The 15,116-nt window shown below is 39.0% G+C and overlaps 1 protein-coding gene across 3 annotated transcripts; it reads left to right on the top strand.

Moving 5' to 3' along the window:
* The first annotated feature begins 892 nt into the window (after positions 1–892).
* On the top strand, positions 893–14,891 carry ube4a (ubiquitination factor E4A (UFD2 homolog, yeast)). Of its 3 annotated transcripts, XM_077540192.1 has the most exons (21): positions 893–987; positions 1,447–1,619; positions 1,844–2,020; positions 3,019–3,131; positions 3,257–3,409; positions 4,228–4,387; positions 4,490–4,692; positions 5,295–5,486; positions 5,578–5,911; positions 7,126–7,255; positions 7,359–7,666; positions 8,368–8,500; positions 8,586–8,776; positions 9,399–9,499; positions 9,922–10,035; positions 10,155–10,329; positions 10,400–10,580; positions 11,233–11,380; positions 11,489–11,646; positions 12,535–12,708; positions 12,798–14,891. In XM_077540192.1, exons 2-20 carry the CDS (start codon positions 1,487–1,489, stop codon positions 12,674–12,676), a joined length of 3,246 nt encoding a protein of 1,081 aa, XP_077396318.1. In that variant the 5' UTR covers positions 893–987; positions 1,447–1,486; the 3' UTR covers positions 12,677–12,708; positions 12,798–14,891. The 3 variants fall into 3 exon arrangements, with proteins under 3 accessions (XP_077396318.1, XP_077396316.1, XP_077396317.1); XM_077540190.1 differs by having other exon boundaries at positions 12,535–14,891; XM_077540191.1 differs by lacking the exon at positions 893–987 and adding an exon at positions 1,134–1,281 and having other exon boundaries at positions 12,535–14,891.
* Positions 14,892–15,116: the final 225 nt, after the last annotated feature.

Raw genomic sequence — 15,116 nt, 5'->3', positions numbered from 1 at the left:
ATGTTGGTTCAGAAAGAAAATGGGAGCTGTGGCGCTTGCTCTGAGCGCACTGTGTGTTGGTGGAAAAAGGTAAAATAAAGTTTGTGCGGAAGCAACGAAAAGAGAAGCTGCCTGTTCAGTCTCTGTACCACGGTTAAGAGGTCACTGGACAGGGGAAGGGGATTTAACAACTTCATAAACTAGTTAATGAGTTTCCAATCTTTAGTATTGTTTTTTTTGGGGGGGGGGCTCGACTGATTAATCAGCCTTTATATATTAGCTCTTTTAAAATATTTTTTCCCAAAAAATGTAAGACAGACATACCAAAACACCCAACCCTACGCTGGGTTAGGGTTTCAAACTAATTTCATTTAAAACATCTACACCCGATTGTCGACTGAAGAAAGTCACTGCCACAATGTCACTAGAATTATTCATTCATTCATTCATTCATTCATTCATTCATTCATTAATTTTACACACACTTTAACCAACAATGGCTTGTTAAAAAAAGAAAGAAAAAAAAAAGCCTGTTAGCTGAAGGACAAATCACTGACTATACTTTAACACTACTGCTACAACAATACTAATAATATTTTATTATAATTGGAAATTATTTAAAAAAACAACAACTGTCAAATGGATGGACTAATCACTATATATATATATATATATATATATATATATATATATATATATATATATATATATATATATATATATATATATATATATATATATATAAAATTTACTACTAATACTACATTTATTTTTATTATGATTGGAAATTATTAATGTATTTTTAAACATAACTCCTGGTGTCGTTCTAAAGCAAAAAAAGACATAATTACAATAAAACGATTATGCTGAATAAAATGATTAAAAAAAATGCATTATTGTAGTTCGGCTCATGTTGATGACGTCACATTTTGTATTTACTAGGGGCCTAACCGTAGTGGTGCAGAGAAGGAGAATTTACCATCAAAATAGACACTCCAAGTCAGACAGGTAAACAGAATATAGTTTGTTTGAATGCATAGAGTGGCTTTTTATTCCATGTACTTCTGGTACGAATGTATGAAATCGATGTCGAAACAGGCATTGACAACTTAGCTTGTTGATTCCTATGCTAGCTGACTAGCTAAAGTAATGAGCCGTCTGCCAGCTAGCTCTGCTCGTGCGTCTGAGTTCTGACAACCAAATCACTCAACCTCTCAATGTCATCGTTAAAGTAGGGTGATACACGAACAAACTCCACAAAGTACACGTTTCTGAAAAGCCGATGTAGCGCGGACCGAGCAGGTAGGCAGGAAGAGTATACAAATATAATTCCAGTTTTGCATCATACATTTGTCTATAAACACACTGTAGTGCTACCACATGTAAGCAAGCACTAGTTATCTAAAATCATTAAAAATTGGTCGTGAGAATCACGTGACAATGATTTTGAATGTGTCCCTTTTGAAGGCTATGATCTTGGCTGGACTGAGTGTGGAGCCTCAGTGAGATGACTGACCAGGGCAACAACAACAACCACAACATCTCCTGCAACCCTTTCGCCGCCCTCTTCAGCTCCTTGGCTGATGCCAAGCAGTTTGCGTCAAGCCAAAAATCTGCAACGTTACCCACTGGACCGCTACGTGAGTAATGCAGAGCAAAAGTACTCCTTAAACCCTGTTCAACTACTGTTTTACACGTGAGTAATTTCCTTATCAGATGTGTTTCTAGTAATTCAAATGCATGAGAGCACCCTTAAATGTGTTTTCAGATCAAACTATCCCTTAGTACTAGTCTTGAATGTCGAACAAAATTCTACCTAAATTAAACACATCAACGTTCCGTGACTGCTTGTGTCGCATTGTAGAAGATGACTCTGGAGAGAGCCAATCAGAGTCTGAGAACTCTGTGTCAGACAGCGTCGACGACAATGACGATTCTGTGGCCGAGATAAGCCGATCCTTCCGATCCCGACAGGAACTATGTGAGCAACTCAATGTGAATCACATGATCCAGCGTGTATTTCTCATCACCTTGGACAACAGTGAGTAAATCAAGACTTTATTTATTTCTTCATTCTTCTTCATTTGGACTACTGCAGTTTTCCCCACCCTTTATTAAGCCAACGCACTAAATCTGGAGACGATGACCTTTGGTGGTTGGGTGGGGTGATGATGATGATTGTTCAATTAATGTATGGCGGGTGCACCTTCCTTCCTTGGAGGGGAATAACTTTCTCGGGTTTGGCACCTTCCTCCAGGATTCCGTGATAGTGTAAACGACACCTGGCTGCAAATTTTACTTTAACAAAAAAATGTATTCAGTGCTCTGCTAAATGTAAAAATAAAGAAAGTGAATAAAATAAATAAATACAACAATGGAAAATAAAAGTACAAACAAAAAATCTGTACATGACCTAATCAATGGCACAGATTGGCGTGAAGGTGAGTCTAAATGGAAGTCTATCTATATGTGCCCCATAATAGGCCGGCGACCAGTCCCTGCCTCTTACATAAAGTCAGTGGAAAAGGCTCCAGTTCACACAAAACGTGTTCCTATAAAGGTGGATTTATAGATGGATTGATGTGTTCCAGTTCTGTCCTATAGGTGGCAGAAATAGAATGTGGGTGTTGACTGTAGCGCCCACAGAGATATCTTGATGGTATTGCATTTGGTTGACACCATCAGTCCATCAAGCCTCGACTTCGTCATATGGTGAAGTCACACCAAGAATGTGCGGGAACGGAATCATGACTCATCACCCTCACTTTATGGGAAGTTTTGCTTTGAGCATGCTGGGTCTCTTACACTGACACTGGGTGGGGATGAGTCATTATTCACAGTTATTCTCAGGAAGTGCACAATAAAAAGCCCCAAGCCGCCCAATATACACAGCAGTGAAATCCATTTCCCTGCCACAGAAATCGACCCCAACTTGTGAATTTAATCTGCTTTTTCTTGTTTAGGCAAATGTTTTTTTCATTTCTTTCAGGAGTGATTAATCCAGTGCATTTTGCACACACATTTTATCCTCACCTCTAGGTGATCCCAGTCTGAGAGGGGGCAATGGGATCCCGCCTCGCTGTGTTTACCTGGAGGAGATGGCGGCTGATTTGGATGGACAGGATTGGCTGGACATGGATAACATAGAGCAGGTAACATAGAACACACTCTTCTCATTATTTTAATTGCATTTGCAGGAACAAAGCTTGAATTTAGCGCATGTATCACAAGATCTGAACACATTTTGGCATGTACTTGCGCCGTTTCTTTTTCCCAGGCACTTTTTAATCGTCTGCTGCTGCTCGAACCAGGAAACCACCTCATCTACATGACGTCATGCAGTGTTGCGAACTTGTCGGCTGACCGTGACGCTGGAGAGAAATGTGCCATCCCATACCTCTTTGCTTGTTATCAGAGGGCAAAGGAAGAGGTATTATATTACTAATAATAATGACAATAATAGAGTGGACCACCATATACTTGCAGTTCGACATCTGTATTTACATTTTTTTCCCCTTTATTTTTGAGGGTGCGAACCACTCACAATTTTTTGTTGAAAACACATGTTGGAAGTTTATCAAGGAAATTATTTTGGGTACCAAGCACGTTTTGAAATGGCTGTTAATTATACGCTGACTTTCAGTATTCACAGGCCAGCCCAGTTCCTATTCCCTGTGAATAGAACTGGTGTATAGGGGTTGAATTAATCGGTTAACAAGTCAACTTTACTACTCTAAATAGATTTTTCAAGCATGAACTCGACTAATCACAAGTAGCCAATTTCTGCCTGACTACAATGCTCTGTGGAGGAACAAAATGTCCTTTCAACAAGGCGGCACGGTCTTCATGCATCTGCGCGGTTCCACGACTATGAAAATATGGCGGTGGATGTGAATAGCGGTTAGCATCGCTAGCGACAGCTTATTCCTATCGTCCCAAAATATTCATAATAGCTATTCAAATAGGACTGGCAGATCTTCATCGTCCAAATGTTATGTACAATAATTTGCGGGTAAAACTATGTGATAATGAGAACTTTATTCATATCACAACATGCGCCAACATTGGGACACTGAAAATGAAAGTCCTGTAAGGTGAGGTGTTACCTATATAATTAGTGATTATTAGATCTACGATTATATAAAAAAAGAATAAACATTGTGATAGAATGTATATTTTATTTTTTAGCTAATTTTGTCACTGATGTAGCTTCTATTATTAAGTCACTTTAATGTTTGCTTTCATCAGGTGACCAAGGTGCCAGAGAAGTTATTGCCATTCTCAGTTCGTTGTAAGAACCTGACAGTATCAAACATGCGCACAGTTCTGCTCACCCCAGAAATCTACGTCAACCAAAGTGTGTACGAGCAGCTTCTGGACCTGCTGCTGGATGCTTACAGTAGAGCACGTAGGTTCAGGATTGAGTACAGTCAAGTTCTTTTGTGCTGACTTTGTCACAGTGGAAGCTTAAAGTGTAATTTCACTCCTTGCAACATCTCAATGGTTTCAGAGCCAGAGGAGGTGGTTGAGTTTGTTGAGGAGGTGATTGCTGGCCTGCTCTCTGACCAGGAGGTGCGGACCTTCCAGGAGGTGATGGTTCCAGTGCTTGATATCTTCCAGGGTAGAATCAAAGACATGGATCTCTGTCAGCCCCTTTTCTACTTCTACCTTGATGTGCTTCTCTACTTCAGCTACAATAAAGATATCGCCAAGGTCAGAAAGCACTGTGGGGTATTTTATTTAACGTTACAACAAAGTGCCAACCAAGGTTTTCTTAGTTAACTAAAACTAACAAAAAAAATTTTGTTAACAAAATGAAAATGCTTTTTAAAAAACAAATTACATTTTATGTTTACAAAACTAACTGTATGTCCTTGTTTTTTTTGTCTTTGGTAATTAATTTAATGCATGCGCTTTTAGGGATGATTTTAAATGTGATTTTAAGTAGATTTATTTTGATATTAACTGAAATAAGCAGGAATGAAAATGTGTCACACGGAAGTGACGTCATCTAGCAGCAGCCAATAGAAGAGTACCTTCAGATGACATCGCTCGCATAGTGGTTTTTGAATATTGCGCAAAAGTAATGCACATTAAAAAAACAAACAAAAAAAAAAAAACTAAAACGATACTAAAACTAAGCATTTATTAATAATTGAAACTAATAAAAACTAACAAACCACCCTGAAAACTAATTAAACCTAACTTGAAAAAAATAAATTCAAAACGAAATAAAAAATAAATAAAAATCTAAAATGAAAAATTGCAAAACTATAATAATAACCGTGGTGCCGACTGATACTTGATGCTTCCAGGTATTGATGGAGCACATTCAGCCCAAAGATCCGGCTAATGGCTTGCTATACCAGAAGAGCCTTTTAGGAACCGTGTTGAGCGTGTCTTGCTTGCTGAAAACACCAGGAGTGGTCGAAGGCCATGTTTACTTCCTGAACCCTTCCCGTTCCAGTCCGCAGGAGACTAAACTCCAGGAGGCTAACATCCACCAGGTGAACACCTCCGATCATGTGAACCGCTCTGATTGTCAACCCAATGAAGGCATCAGGACACAGTGATGACGTTTTACACCTTCTTTTGCAGTTCATGGGCCAGTTTCATGACAAGCTGCACCAAATGTTTAAATACTTGTTGCAGCGGTCGAGCGAGACGCGCCACCTGCTGCTGTCATGGTTGGGCAACTGCCTGCACGCAAACGTTGGCCGGGCTAAGATTTGGGCCAATCAAATGCCGGAGATCTTCTTTCAGATGTACGCCTCAGATGCGTTCTTCCTGAATTTGGGCGCAGCACTTCTGAAGCTGTGCCAGCCCTTCTGCCGGCCACGTTCGTCCAAATTGCTCACGTTTAACCCCACGTACTGCGCAGTCGGAGACTTGAGTGAAGAGGAGAGGCGCCTTCGCAGTGTGCATGCGAGAGGTAAATGCACCCTTAACAAAAAAATGCCAAAAAAAAAAGTCAATTGCTTCATTTTAGTTTGATATTTAATAGTCATTGCCTTGTAGGTTCTAAAGCAATTGCACCCTCAGCAAAAAAAAAAAAAAAAAAAAAAAAAAAGTTAATTTGTTAATTTTAGTCTGATACAGGTTAATAGAGCTGTCACACGATTATTATTATTATTATTATTTTTACATCAGACTAATCATGTTAGAATTTAGAATTAATCGCAGAATTGAAAAGGCTTTTTTTGCGTTTTTATTGCTATAAAACATGGAACCTACCAAAAGAAAGATTAGTCTCTTCTTTCATCACAAAGAAAAAGTATATTTCCATTTGTTTCAATTTTGAAACAGTTAGCTTTAGAATATAGCTAAGTTTCATCGTTATGTACAAACCTGTTGAAAACACTGGGGAAAAGAGCTTGTTGCAACATGGCCCTGGTTGATCTCTTATACTCTGCTGCCACCTGCTGGCCGTTTTTTTTTTGTAATAACTAACATTGCTTTAAGTGACCTCTTCAGGTCAGAGGCTGCATCAAAGCCTTCTGTATGCCCTAGCATTAAAAAAAAAACAAAAAAACATTTTTGGGACCATGGCAATATTTAGAATAGAACCTTTTTATACGTTTTTGGAAGCAAATGAGTTAAATGTTTAACTTTATTCCATGTAGTTATGTTTATTGCTCAAAACACAACCTGTGCTACCTTTAGCGTAACCATCAGCTCTCAGCTAAAGGATCATCTGCGGGTAAAATAGTGTGATTAATCTCAATACATGATTAATGCAATAATATTTTGTGATTAATTAACGCTTTAACTTTGGCAGCATTAGTTAATAGTCAATGCCTTTTAGAAGTTATAAAGTATCTGTACCCATAATAAAAATGCAATAAAAACAAAAACAAAAAACGTTAATTTTAGTCTGATATGGGTTAATAGTCATTGCCTTGTAGAAGTTATACAGTATTTTAAATGTTTAACATGGATGATCCAATTTCACATGTTCTCTGTCAAATCACATTATTTCAAGTTGTTGAGCCCACCTGGTATTCTTTTACATTTTTTTCATGTGTGTGCTATTTAGGCGCTTTTATGGGAACACTGCTAATTTAACACCTCTTTGACTGTGACGTTTCCCATTGAATTAATGGTAGATTGCGTTTCACACATGATCAACTGTTTATCCTTCACCAGGTCTTGACAAGGAAACCCGTCTGACCCCGTTGACCTCCCAGCCCACGCAAGATCCTGCACCGGAGTCCTACAGTCTACTGACGGAAAACCTCGTCCTCACACAGCTCACCCTGCATCTCGGCTTCCACAGGTTCACTTCACATCATTACGCATATTGTGTAATATAGCTTCAGTGAGTATTTTCTTTTTCTTATACCCGTCAAAAACATGAACCATTGTTGTTGCATCCACAGACTCCACGAACAGCTGGTCAAGATGAACCAGTCTCTCCACCGGCTCCAGGTGACGTGCGAGGAGGCCCATCGCACAGGAAGCCCCATGACGGAGCAGCTCTTGGAGCAGTTTGAGCGCCTGATGATTATCTTCTTGTCAACCAAAGCTGCCACCACACAGCCCGCTATGCTGCAATGCTGCCTTAACCTCCAAGCTTCCACTGCTGCTCTGTTGGTGCAGTTTGCTTTGGGAAACCACGGCCCCGAACATGTAGCGCTCAATTTTCCACTGCCCGCTCTGCAGAACACTATGCTCTGCTTTGTACCAGGTAAAGTTATGTTAATTAATCATTTGTTATGTTAATTCATCATTTGCTCCCAAAAACGTATTATGTTCTCTTTGAAATATTTACATGCTCCCTGAGACGTGGATATATACGTTTTTATGTTTTTTTATTTTATAATAGGGGATACAGAAGGCTTTGATGCAGCCTCTGAATTGAAGCGAATGCTTGAAGCAATGGTAGTTATTACAAAAATGGCCAGTAGATGGCAGCAGAGTATAAGAGATCAACCAGGGCCATGTTGCAAAAAGCTTGTTTCCCCACTGTATTAAACCGATTTGTGAATAATGATGAAACTTAGCAATATTCTATTGCTAAAGATGCAAAATGGAAACAGATTGAAAGTCTTTTTTTTTTCTTTTTTTTTTTTTTTTTCTTCTTTTTTTTCCCTGATGAAAGAAGAGATTTTAATCTTTCTTTTGGTAGGTTCCATGTTTTATAGCATTAGGACACAATATTCTGTGGGCCTTGCAAAATCAGTCAAAATCCAGTAAGGCAGCGAAATTGTGCTGGGAAATAATCCGTTCGCAGGCGTCCTCAATGGCATGCACAATAATCACTGCCTAAGAACAGTTCAATTGTATTTTAATTTTGGTCAATGGCTACTTGGTGTAAAGAGTTTGAGAACCACTGTTTTCAATATGTTCTACAGGATTAGGTTTCTTATACCTTGGCATGTTTTTCAGAGTTTTTTGCAGAGAACTTGGGAGATTTCTTCATCTTTCTGCGTCCATTTGCTGATGATGTTTTGGAGACCTCTGCTGAAAGTCTTGAGCAGATTCTTAACTTCATCACTGTCTTCATGGGTAATGTAGAGAGGTACGGTATAGGATTTGAGTGTGTCAGATAAAACAAGACATTAAGGTTCAGCAAAATTATTTATTATTTATTGCATTCATGACAGGATGAAGAATCCACATTTAAGGGCGGAGTTGGCAGAGGTTTTAGAGGCCGTGATGCCCCACATGTTGCCTCTGGCGCCCGGTACTCCTCAGCCAATCGTCTTCCAGCGACAGAGAGTTTTCTGCTCTTACAAATTTGCACCTCAGTTGGCCGAAGCCCTCATCACTGTGTTTGTAGATATTGAATTTACAGGTGAGACACTGCAGCTTGAATAGAAGAGTACAAAAACATTGTATGCTGTCAAACGGAAATCCCGTATGACAAATAGGGTCAATTTCAAATTTTTAACAAATCGTTTATTGGTCTGACCCCATATATCAGCTGTTATTTTTTATGCGTTAACCAATTTAAAGTGTTGAGAATAGCTTGGACACTTTAAATGTCTGAGAGGTGTGCCGTTTCTTCACTCTGTGGGTTCCGTGCAGCATTATGTGACCTCAAGATTGAGTCTGGATGTGTTTTTAGACTGAGTGAAACGTTAAGATGCGTTTGAGTATGCCTGTTTTGTTAAAAATTATTTGTGACGCTTCATGACTGACACTGACTGCACTCAGGCCAGTCTTGAATTTCAAGGTTGGGAAGCAATCATGTACTTTTCCACAGAAATGGGCCAATCACGATCAGTGGCCAATTGATTGTAGCACCGCTAGTGTAAATGAAGTAGCTATTGAACACGATTTCGGGGTAGCATGTTGATGTATTTGCCAAACGGTATATGGTAACAACAACAATGTACAGTAACAATATGTTATAATACAAACTTGCATTGTTTGGTAGGTTTAAGGATTTAATTTTTTTTTATACTGTTCTTCAGGTGATCCTCACCAGTTTGAACAGAAGTTCAATTACAGAAGACCCATGTATCCCATCCTCAAGTTCATGTGGGGCGAAAGTAACTACAGAGAGAGTATCAAGGTAATAGTAGAAATATATTTTTTTGTTCATTCAGGTTTTGGGGGGGAAAAGACCAACTTGGTTTTTATTGTTATTTCCAATTACTTAAGCGTGGAACTGCAAATGTGGAGTACCGGTAAATAGTTTTGACTGCTATCTCGTCCAAACGTATTGGTAAGTTGTTCGAACATATTGATAAAACGTTTTCCCCCCATAACGCCACAGGATTTTGCCTTGCACTTGTGCAGTTGTGCTATCACCCAATCACGTTATGGGAATAATGTTATGTTTTTAGCATTTGGCCTTCATTTATCGAACAACCTTGCAGTATATTTGAATGACATTTCAGTTCAAACCGTTTACTTCACCTTGGCATTTTTACGCTTCCGTATCAAACAACCATGTATCAAATCAGTGAGGAAATGCACTTAATGTTTTCTCAGCATTTGGCAGACTACGCATCCAAGAACCTGGAAGCCATGAATCCTCCTCTATTCCTCAGGTTCCTCAACTTGCTGATGAACGATGCCATCTTCCTTTTAGATGAGGCTATTCAGGTGAGGGTACAAGAGAAAAATCCCTGTGCAGAAATGATGTATAACCTGTTCCACGTCATTTTCATTGACAATGCCAAAATGAATATTTTTTTCAGTTGTACTTGTTTTGAATCTTGCAGTACCTGAGTAAAATCAAGATCCTGCAGCTGGAGCGGGATCGAGGGGAGTGGGATGACCTGGCCCCCGATGCCCGAAGGGAGAGGGAGTCGAGCCTGCAGATGTTTGGACAGCTGGGCCGCTTCCACAACATCATGTCTAATGAGACCATCGGCACGCTGGCCTTCCTCACCTCAGGTCAGAACCATTCAAATGTACATTTCAAATCCTTGCTAATCGCTTGCAGTAATGTTTTTTTTTCCACTAGAGATCAAAGGGATCTTTGTCCATCCTTTCCTGGCTGAGAGGATCATCTCCATGCTCAACTACTTCCTGCAGCACTTGGTAGGACCCAAGATGGGTGCTCTTAAAGTGAAGGACTTCAGTGAGTTTGACTTCAAGCCCCAGCAACTTGTCTCTGACATCTGCACCATCTACCTGAACCTGGGGTACGTTGTCAACATTCTCCTGCGCACTCTGAAGGATATTCAGTGATTTAAGTGCAATCAGTTGAGTAAACTCATTTGCGCTCAAAAATGTAAAAATCTGTTCTGTTTTAAATGTTTAAGTGTCCCAAAGGTGTATTTATGTGTGTGTGTTTTTTTTAAATGTTTTTAAATAGTAGAGCATACAGAAGGCTTCGATGCAGCCTCTCAACTACAGAGAGCGGGTGAAGCAATGGCAGTAATTACAAAAACGTCCAGCAGGTGGCAGCAGAGTATAAGAGATCTACCAGTGCCATGTTGCAAAAAAGCTTGTTTCCCCACTGTATTAAACCGATTTGTGAATAATGATGAAACTTAGTGATATTCTATTTCTAATGATGCAAAACGGAAACGGATAGAAATATACTTTTTTTTTTTTTTTTTGTGGTGATGAAAGAAGAGACTCTGATCTTTCTTTTGGTAGGTTCCAAGTTTTTATAGCAAAGAACACAATATTCCGTGGGTCTTGCAAAATCAGTCAAAATCCAGGAAAACAGCCAGGAGCAAAGGGGGTTGTTTTAGTGAAAATGGCTGGGAGTAGATGAATAAATGTGACTTGTGCCAAGCACTTACTTTAGTTTACTATTAAAGTCGTATTTGTTTATTTATTTGGCAGAGATGAGGAGAATTTCTGCGCCACCGTCCCAAAGGATGGACGTTCGTACTCCCCTATCCTTTTTTCCCAAACAGTTAGAGTACTGAAGAAAATCAACAAGCCCGGGGACATGATTGTGGCTTTTGGACTCCTTGCTGAAAAAATAAAGGTATCATTTGACTCTGGGGATGATGATCTGAATAAAATGAGTTTTGGTGTGAGGTTCCTGTGTTTCTTAGCACCATCTAACTGTCCTGTTACTCGACCTGTACTCTAGTCCCATGCAGATCGACAGCAGCAGGAGGAGGAGACTTATGCAGAAGCCCCAGAAGAGTTCCTAGACCCTATCATGTCCACACTGATGCTCGATCCCGTTCTTCTTCCTTCTTCCAACGTCACAGTCGACCGCTCAACTATAGCAAGACATCTCCTCAGGTTAGTTCCCAACTAACAACAGGGTTTCTTTGTTCTGAATTAGTTAAAGCGGAAGTCAATCTTTAAACATGTTATGACCTCACTAGTCTAAATATGACATTCTGATTAATATTACATTTGTGGAAAATGAGTTATGAATCAAAGCCCAGCTGTTTTTCTCCATCTCAGGGGTGACCATTTTGCCACTTGATGTCAACTGAAGATGACATCATAGTTACTCAGGGCTCAGGCAGTGACCAATCATAGCTCACCTTTTTTTTCTGAAGCTGAGCTGTGATTGGTTGTTATCTGACACCTAAGCAATGATTTTGTCAATGTTGCCCCTTTAGATGGAGAAAAATGGCTGGATTTTGCTTCATAACTCACATTCCACTAACACAATATTAACCAGTATACCATACATAGACTAGTGGGGCTGCATAGAACATAAAATTGGGTTGACTTACCCTTTAAAGGGAGAAAAAATTAAGTTATAAAATTCATTCTGGACAAAATACTAACTCTTAACTGCTGAAAATGGCTCATTAGTCAAGTATCTTAAATAACTTTTGTCTAGGGCCAGAAGACTTCTGAAATTAACCCGTAAAGCATCTTATAGATTCTAGAACATCCATGTCCTACATCCTTTATCCTCTTCAGGGTCACTTAGGGGTAAAAAGCTATGACACTCTCGACTGACCAGATCAGTCAGAGCGAGTGTGAATGGACTTCTGAGTGTGATTCACAACTGAGACAGTTTCATGAAAGTCATCTATGTGAACCACAGCACTGTGTACATGAAACTTTTCTTACAATTTAGATACCTACAAGCAACCCCCAGCTAAAACAAAACCTAAAGAGCCTGCTTCTTTGTAGAGCTTCTATAAAAAGAGTGTGTCCTCATTCCAGTGACCAGACAGACCCGTTCAACCGCAGCCCTCTCACCATGGACCAGATCAGGCCAAACGAGGAGCTCAGACAACAGATCTTACAGTGGCTGGATAAGCATAAGCAGGAGAGCCTGCAGCTGGGACCAAGTGACCAGACTTGATCCGCTCGGTGCCTAACAATGACTGCATCCTTGTATGCGTCCTTCTTCACATCTAGAATGCTCCTCTGCCTTTTTTTTTTTTTTTTTAAATGGCTAATCTGTGGTGTGTTTGTCGCCGCAGATTCGAGACTCCTGTATAATACTGCTTTTAAATCCTATTTAATACAGCCTAGCCTTCATGCAACAGACTGCAGACGGCGACTCACACCCGCACACCTTGCGACTGACCCTGGCCCACATAGCAACTCGCTGCACTGGAAAAACTGCAGCCCCAGGTGTTCTTAAAGGCAGGGTCTGTCATTTTCACTCAGGAAACTACACTTTTTAAATGCAGGATGTATACACTTTCAATTGGCGATTGGCTGGAGGGGTATAAACACTTTCTATCCAGAGAATTGTCCTGCTGTTTACAAAATAAACACAAAATGGCAAAATACAGGCTGGGGGGGGGGGATTTAGGACAAAATCACCACCAAATATTAACATAAGCCCAGATGTGGAGACTGAGAAAGAGTTAGTGTGTACATCCTGTATTTAAAAAGTGCATTTTCCTGAATGAAAACAACAGACCCTGCCTTTAACTCTTTTACCGCCAAAAACGTTTAATAACGATTAGTAAAATCACAATGTATGCCGCCATAAATGTTAAATGACGTCAACTACATTTTTTTATTTTTATTTTTTTATTTTTATTTTTTTTTTTTTTTTTTTTTTTTTTAATCATCAATGGGCAAGTGCAACGTCTAGGTGCAGAGATGCCTGGTCAATGGGTTGTGTAATCAAAAACACTCACTCACTATGGCCAGCAGATGGCAGCCTTGTATCTCTTTTCAGTGGGCTGCTGGTGTATGAAATTACAATGAAACATTAGGAAATTTGATTAAATAGAACGTTTTCAAGGATGACGTGAATGATCAAAAGCCTTTGTCATATAACGTGCGGCAGTAAAAGAGTTAATGAGCGCCACATACAATATAGTGTGTACTGCAAGGCTCACCGCCAAGTGGACTGGTCTAAAAATAGCTTCCCAGTAATGGTATGTGTCTTGAGTTTTGTGATTATTTTGACATTCACATCAAGAGTGTGGCCAACATAGTAGCATTTCTTGAATATTCTTCATACACTTACCACCTTAACAACATTTTATATGACAAGCATTTTGCTACGCTTAGATAGCAGAATTACAATATTTATTACTTAACTCAAACTTCAACTGTACCAATACGCAGCAATTTTGGTTCAAGCTGCATGCTAGATAGGTGTAGATATAAATAAAGCTATGAGGCAAATGTATTGAAACATCTGAGGTTTTCACTTGTTTATTGTATTTTGTTGTGTAAATTGCAATGACAGCTCCATAAGCACATGTCAGCATATAGAGGTCTGACAGGAAATAAAAAAAAAAAAAATAAAAAAAAAAATGTTTGTCTGTCAGACAGTGCATTCAGGAAGTCTCCCTGGAAAGTCCACTATGCATAGCACAAAGTTTTACATGTGAAAACCCTTCTCTGCAGACAATGTACTTGGCAAAAAAACAAAAAAAACAAAAAAAACTGGCCTATAAAGAAACAAATGACAGTAGATTTCAATTTAGAAACGTGCATATCCATTTAAGAGGTGCTGAACACTTACTAGGCTGTCATTGAATCTGTTTAACCAACACAACAGCGATGGGAGGAGGTTTGTTATTAATGTTTTGTAATATTTAAAGAGATGGCAAAGTTCGCAGGGAGGCATTGGCTTTCCATATGTTGAAATTAATAATGTCAAAATACAATACAGAACTATGGGTTCTGAATTTATTTTTTGCCTGCTAGCAATGATGACGACCCCAGTTTTTACCTTCTTTATTGCGCTTTGAACCATTAACGGTTAACTGAGATTTGCTATTGTTTGCATTAACATGAAGAATCAGCTCACTTCTGGGAAATTTTGTTTCTTTTTTGACTTAGAGTGCTGAGGACAGAATGTGAGGAAATAAATGCAATGAGTGTGGGATTATCATAAAGAGAGTTTAGTAAAAGTTCTCAAATGTGGTTGTGATCAAGACAAAATTGTAAAGGAACTATGTGGTTTGTCATGCCTGTAATGTATGTTGAAGATTTTAGGTGAAAATATGCTATATTTTTGTTTGATTGTAAAAAATTTACTTTGAGTGTACAGTGTATTGAAAAATAAAAACCAAATTTCTTCTTTTTTGTGGCTATACACTAAATTGTATGTTGTTTTTCATTGTGTAAGATGAGGTTGTGGCCATATTTTGGTCATTTATGTGCACCTTTATCACTCCAAAAAGAAAAAAACGCTGACTCATGTTTTATGGTTTGCTCCTTTAATGCAACAACAGAAACATATTTTATGTTGAACAAAGTACAATGTGGAACATCTTGACATATGAAATCAGCTTGGTTATCTCCTTTGTTGGACCTTTGTTTCACAG

Source organism: Festucalex cinctus, chromosome 13 (assembly GCF_051991245.1).
Source record: "Festucalex cinctus isolate MCC-2025b chromosome 13, RoL_Fcin_1.0, whole genome shotgun sequence".
Lineage (NCBI taxonomy): Eukaryota > Metazoa > Chordata > Actinopteri > Syngnathiformes > Syngnathidae > Festucalex > Festucalex cinctus.
The sequence above is the reverse complement of the archived record's forward strand: the minus strand, read 5'-3'. Positions and strand labels throughout refer to the sequence as shown.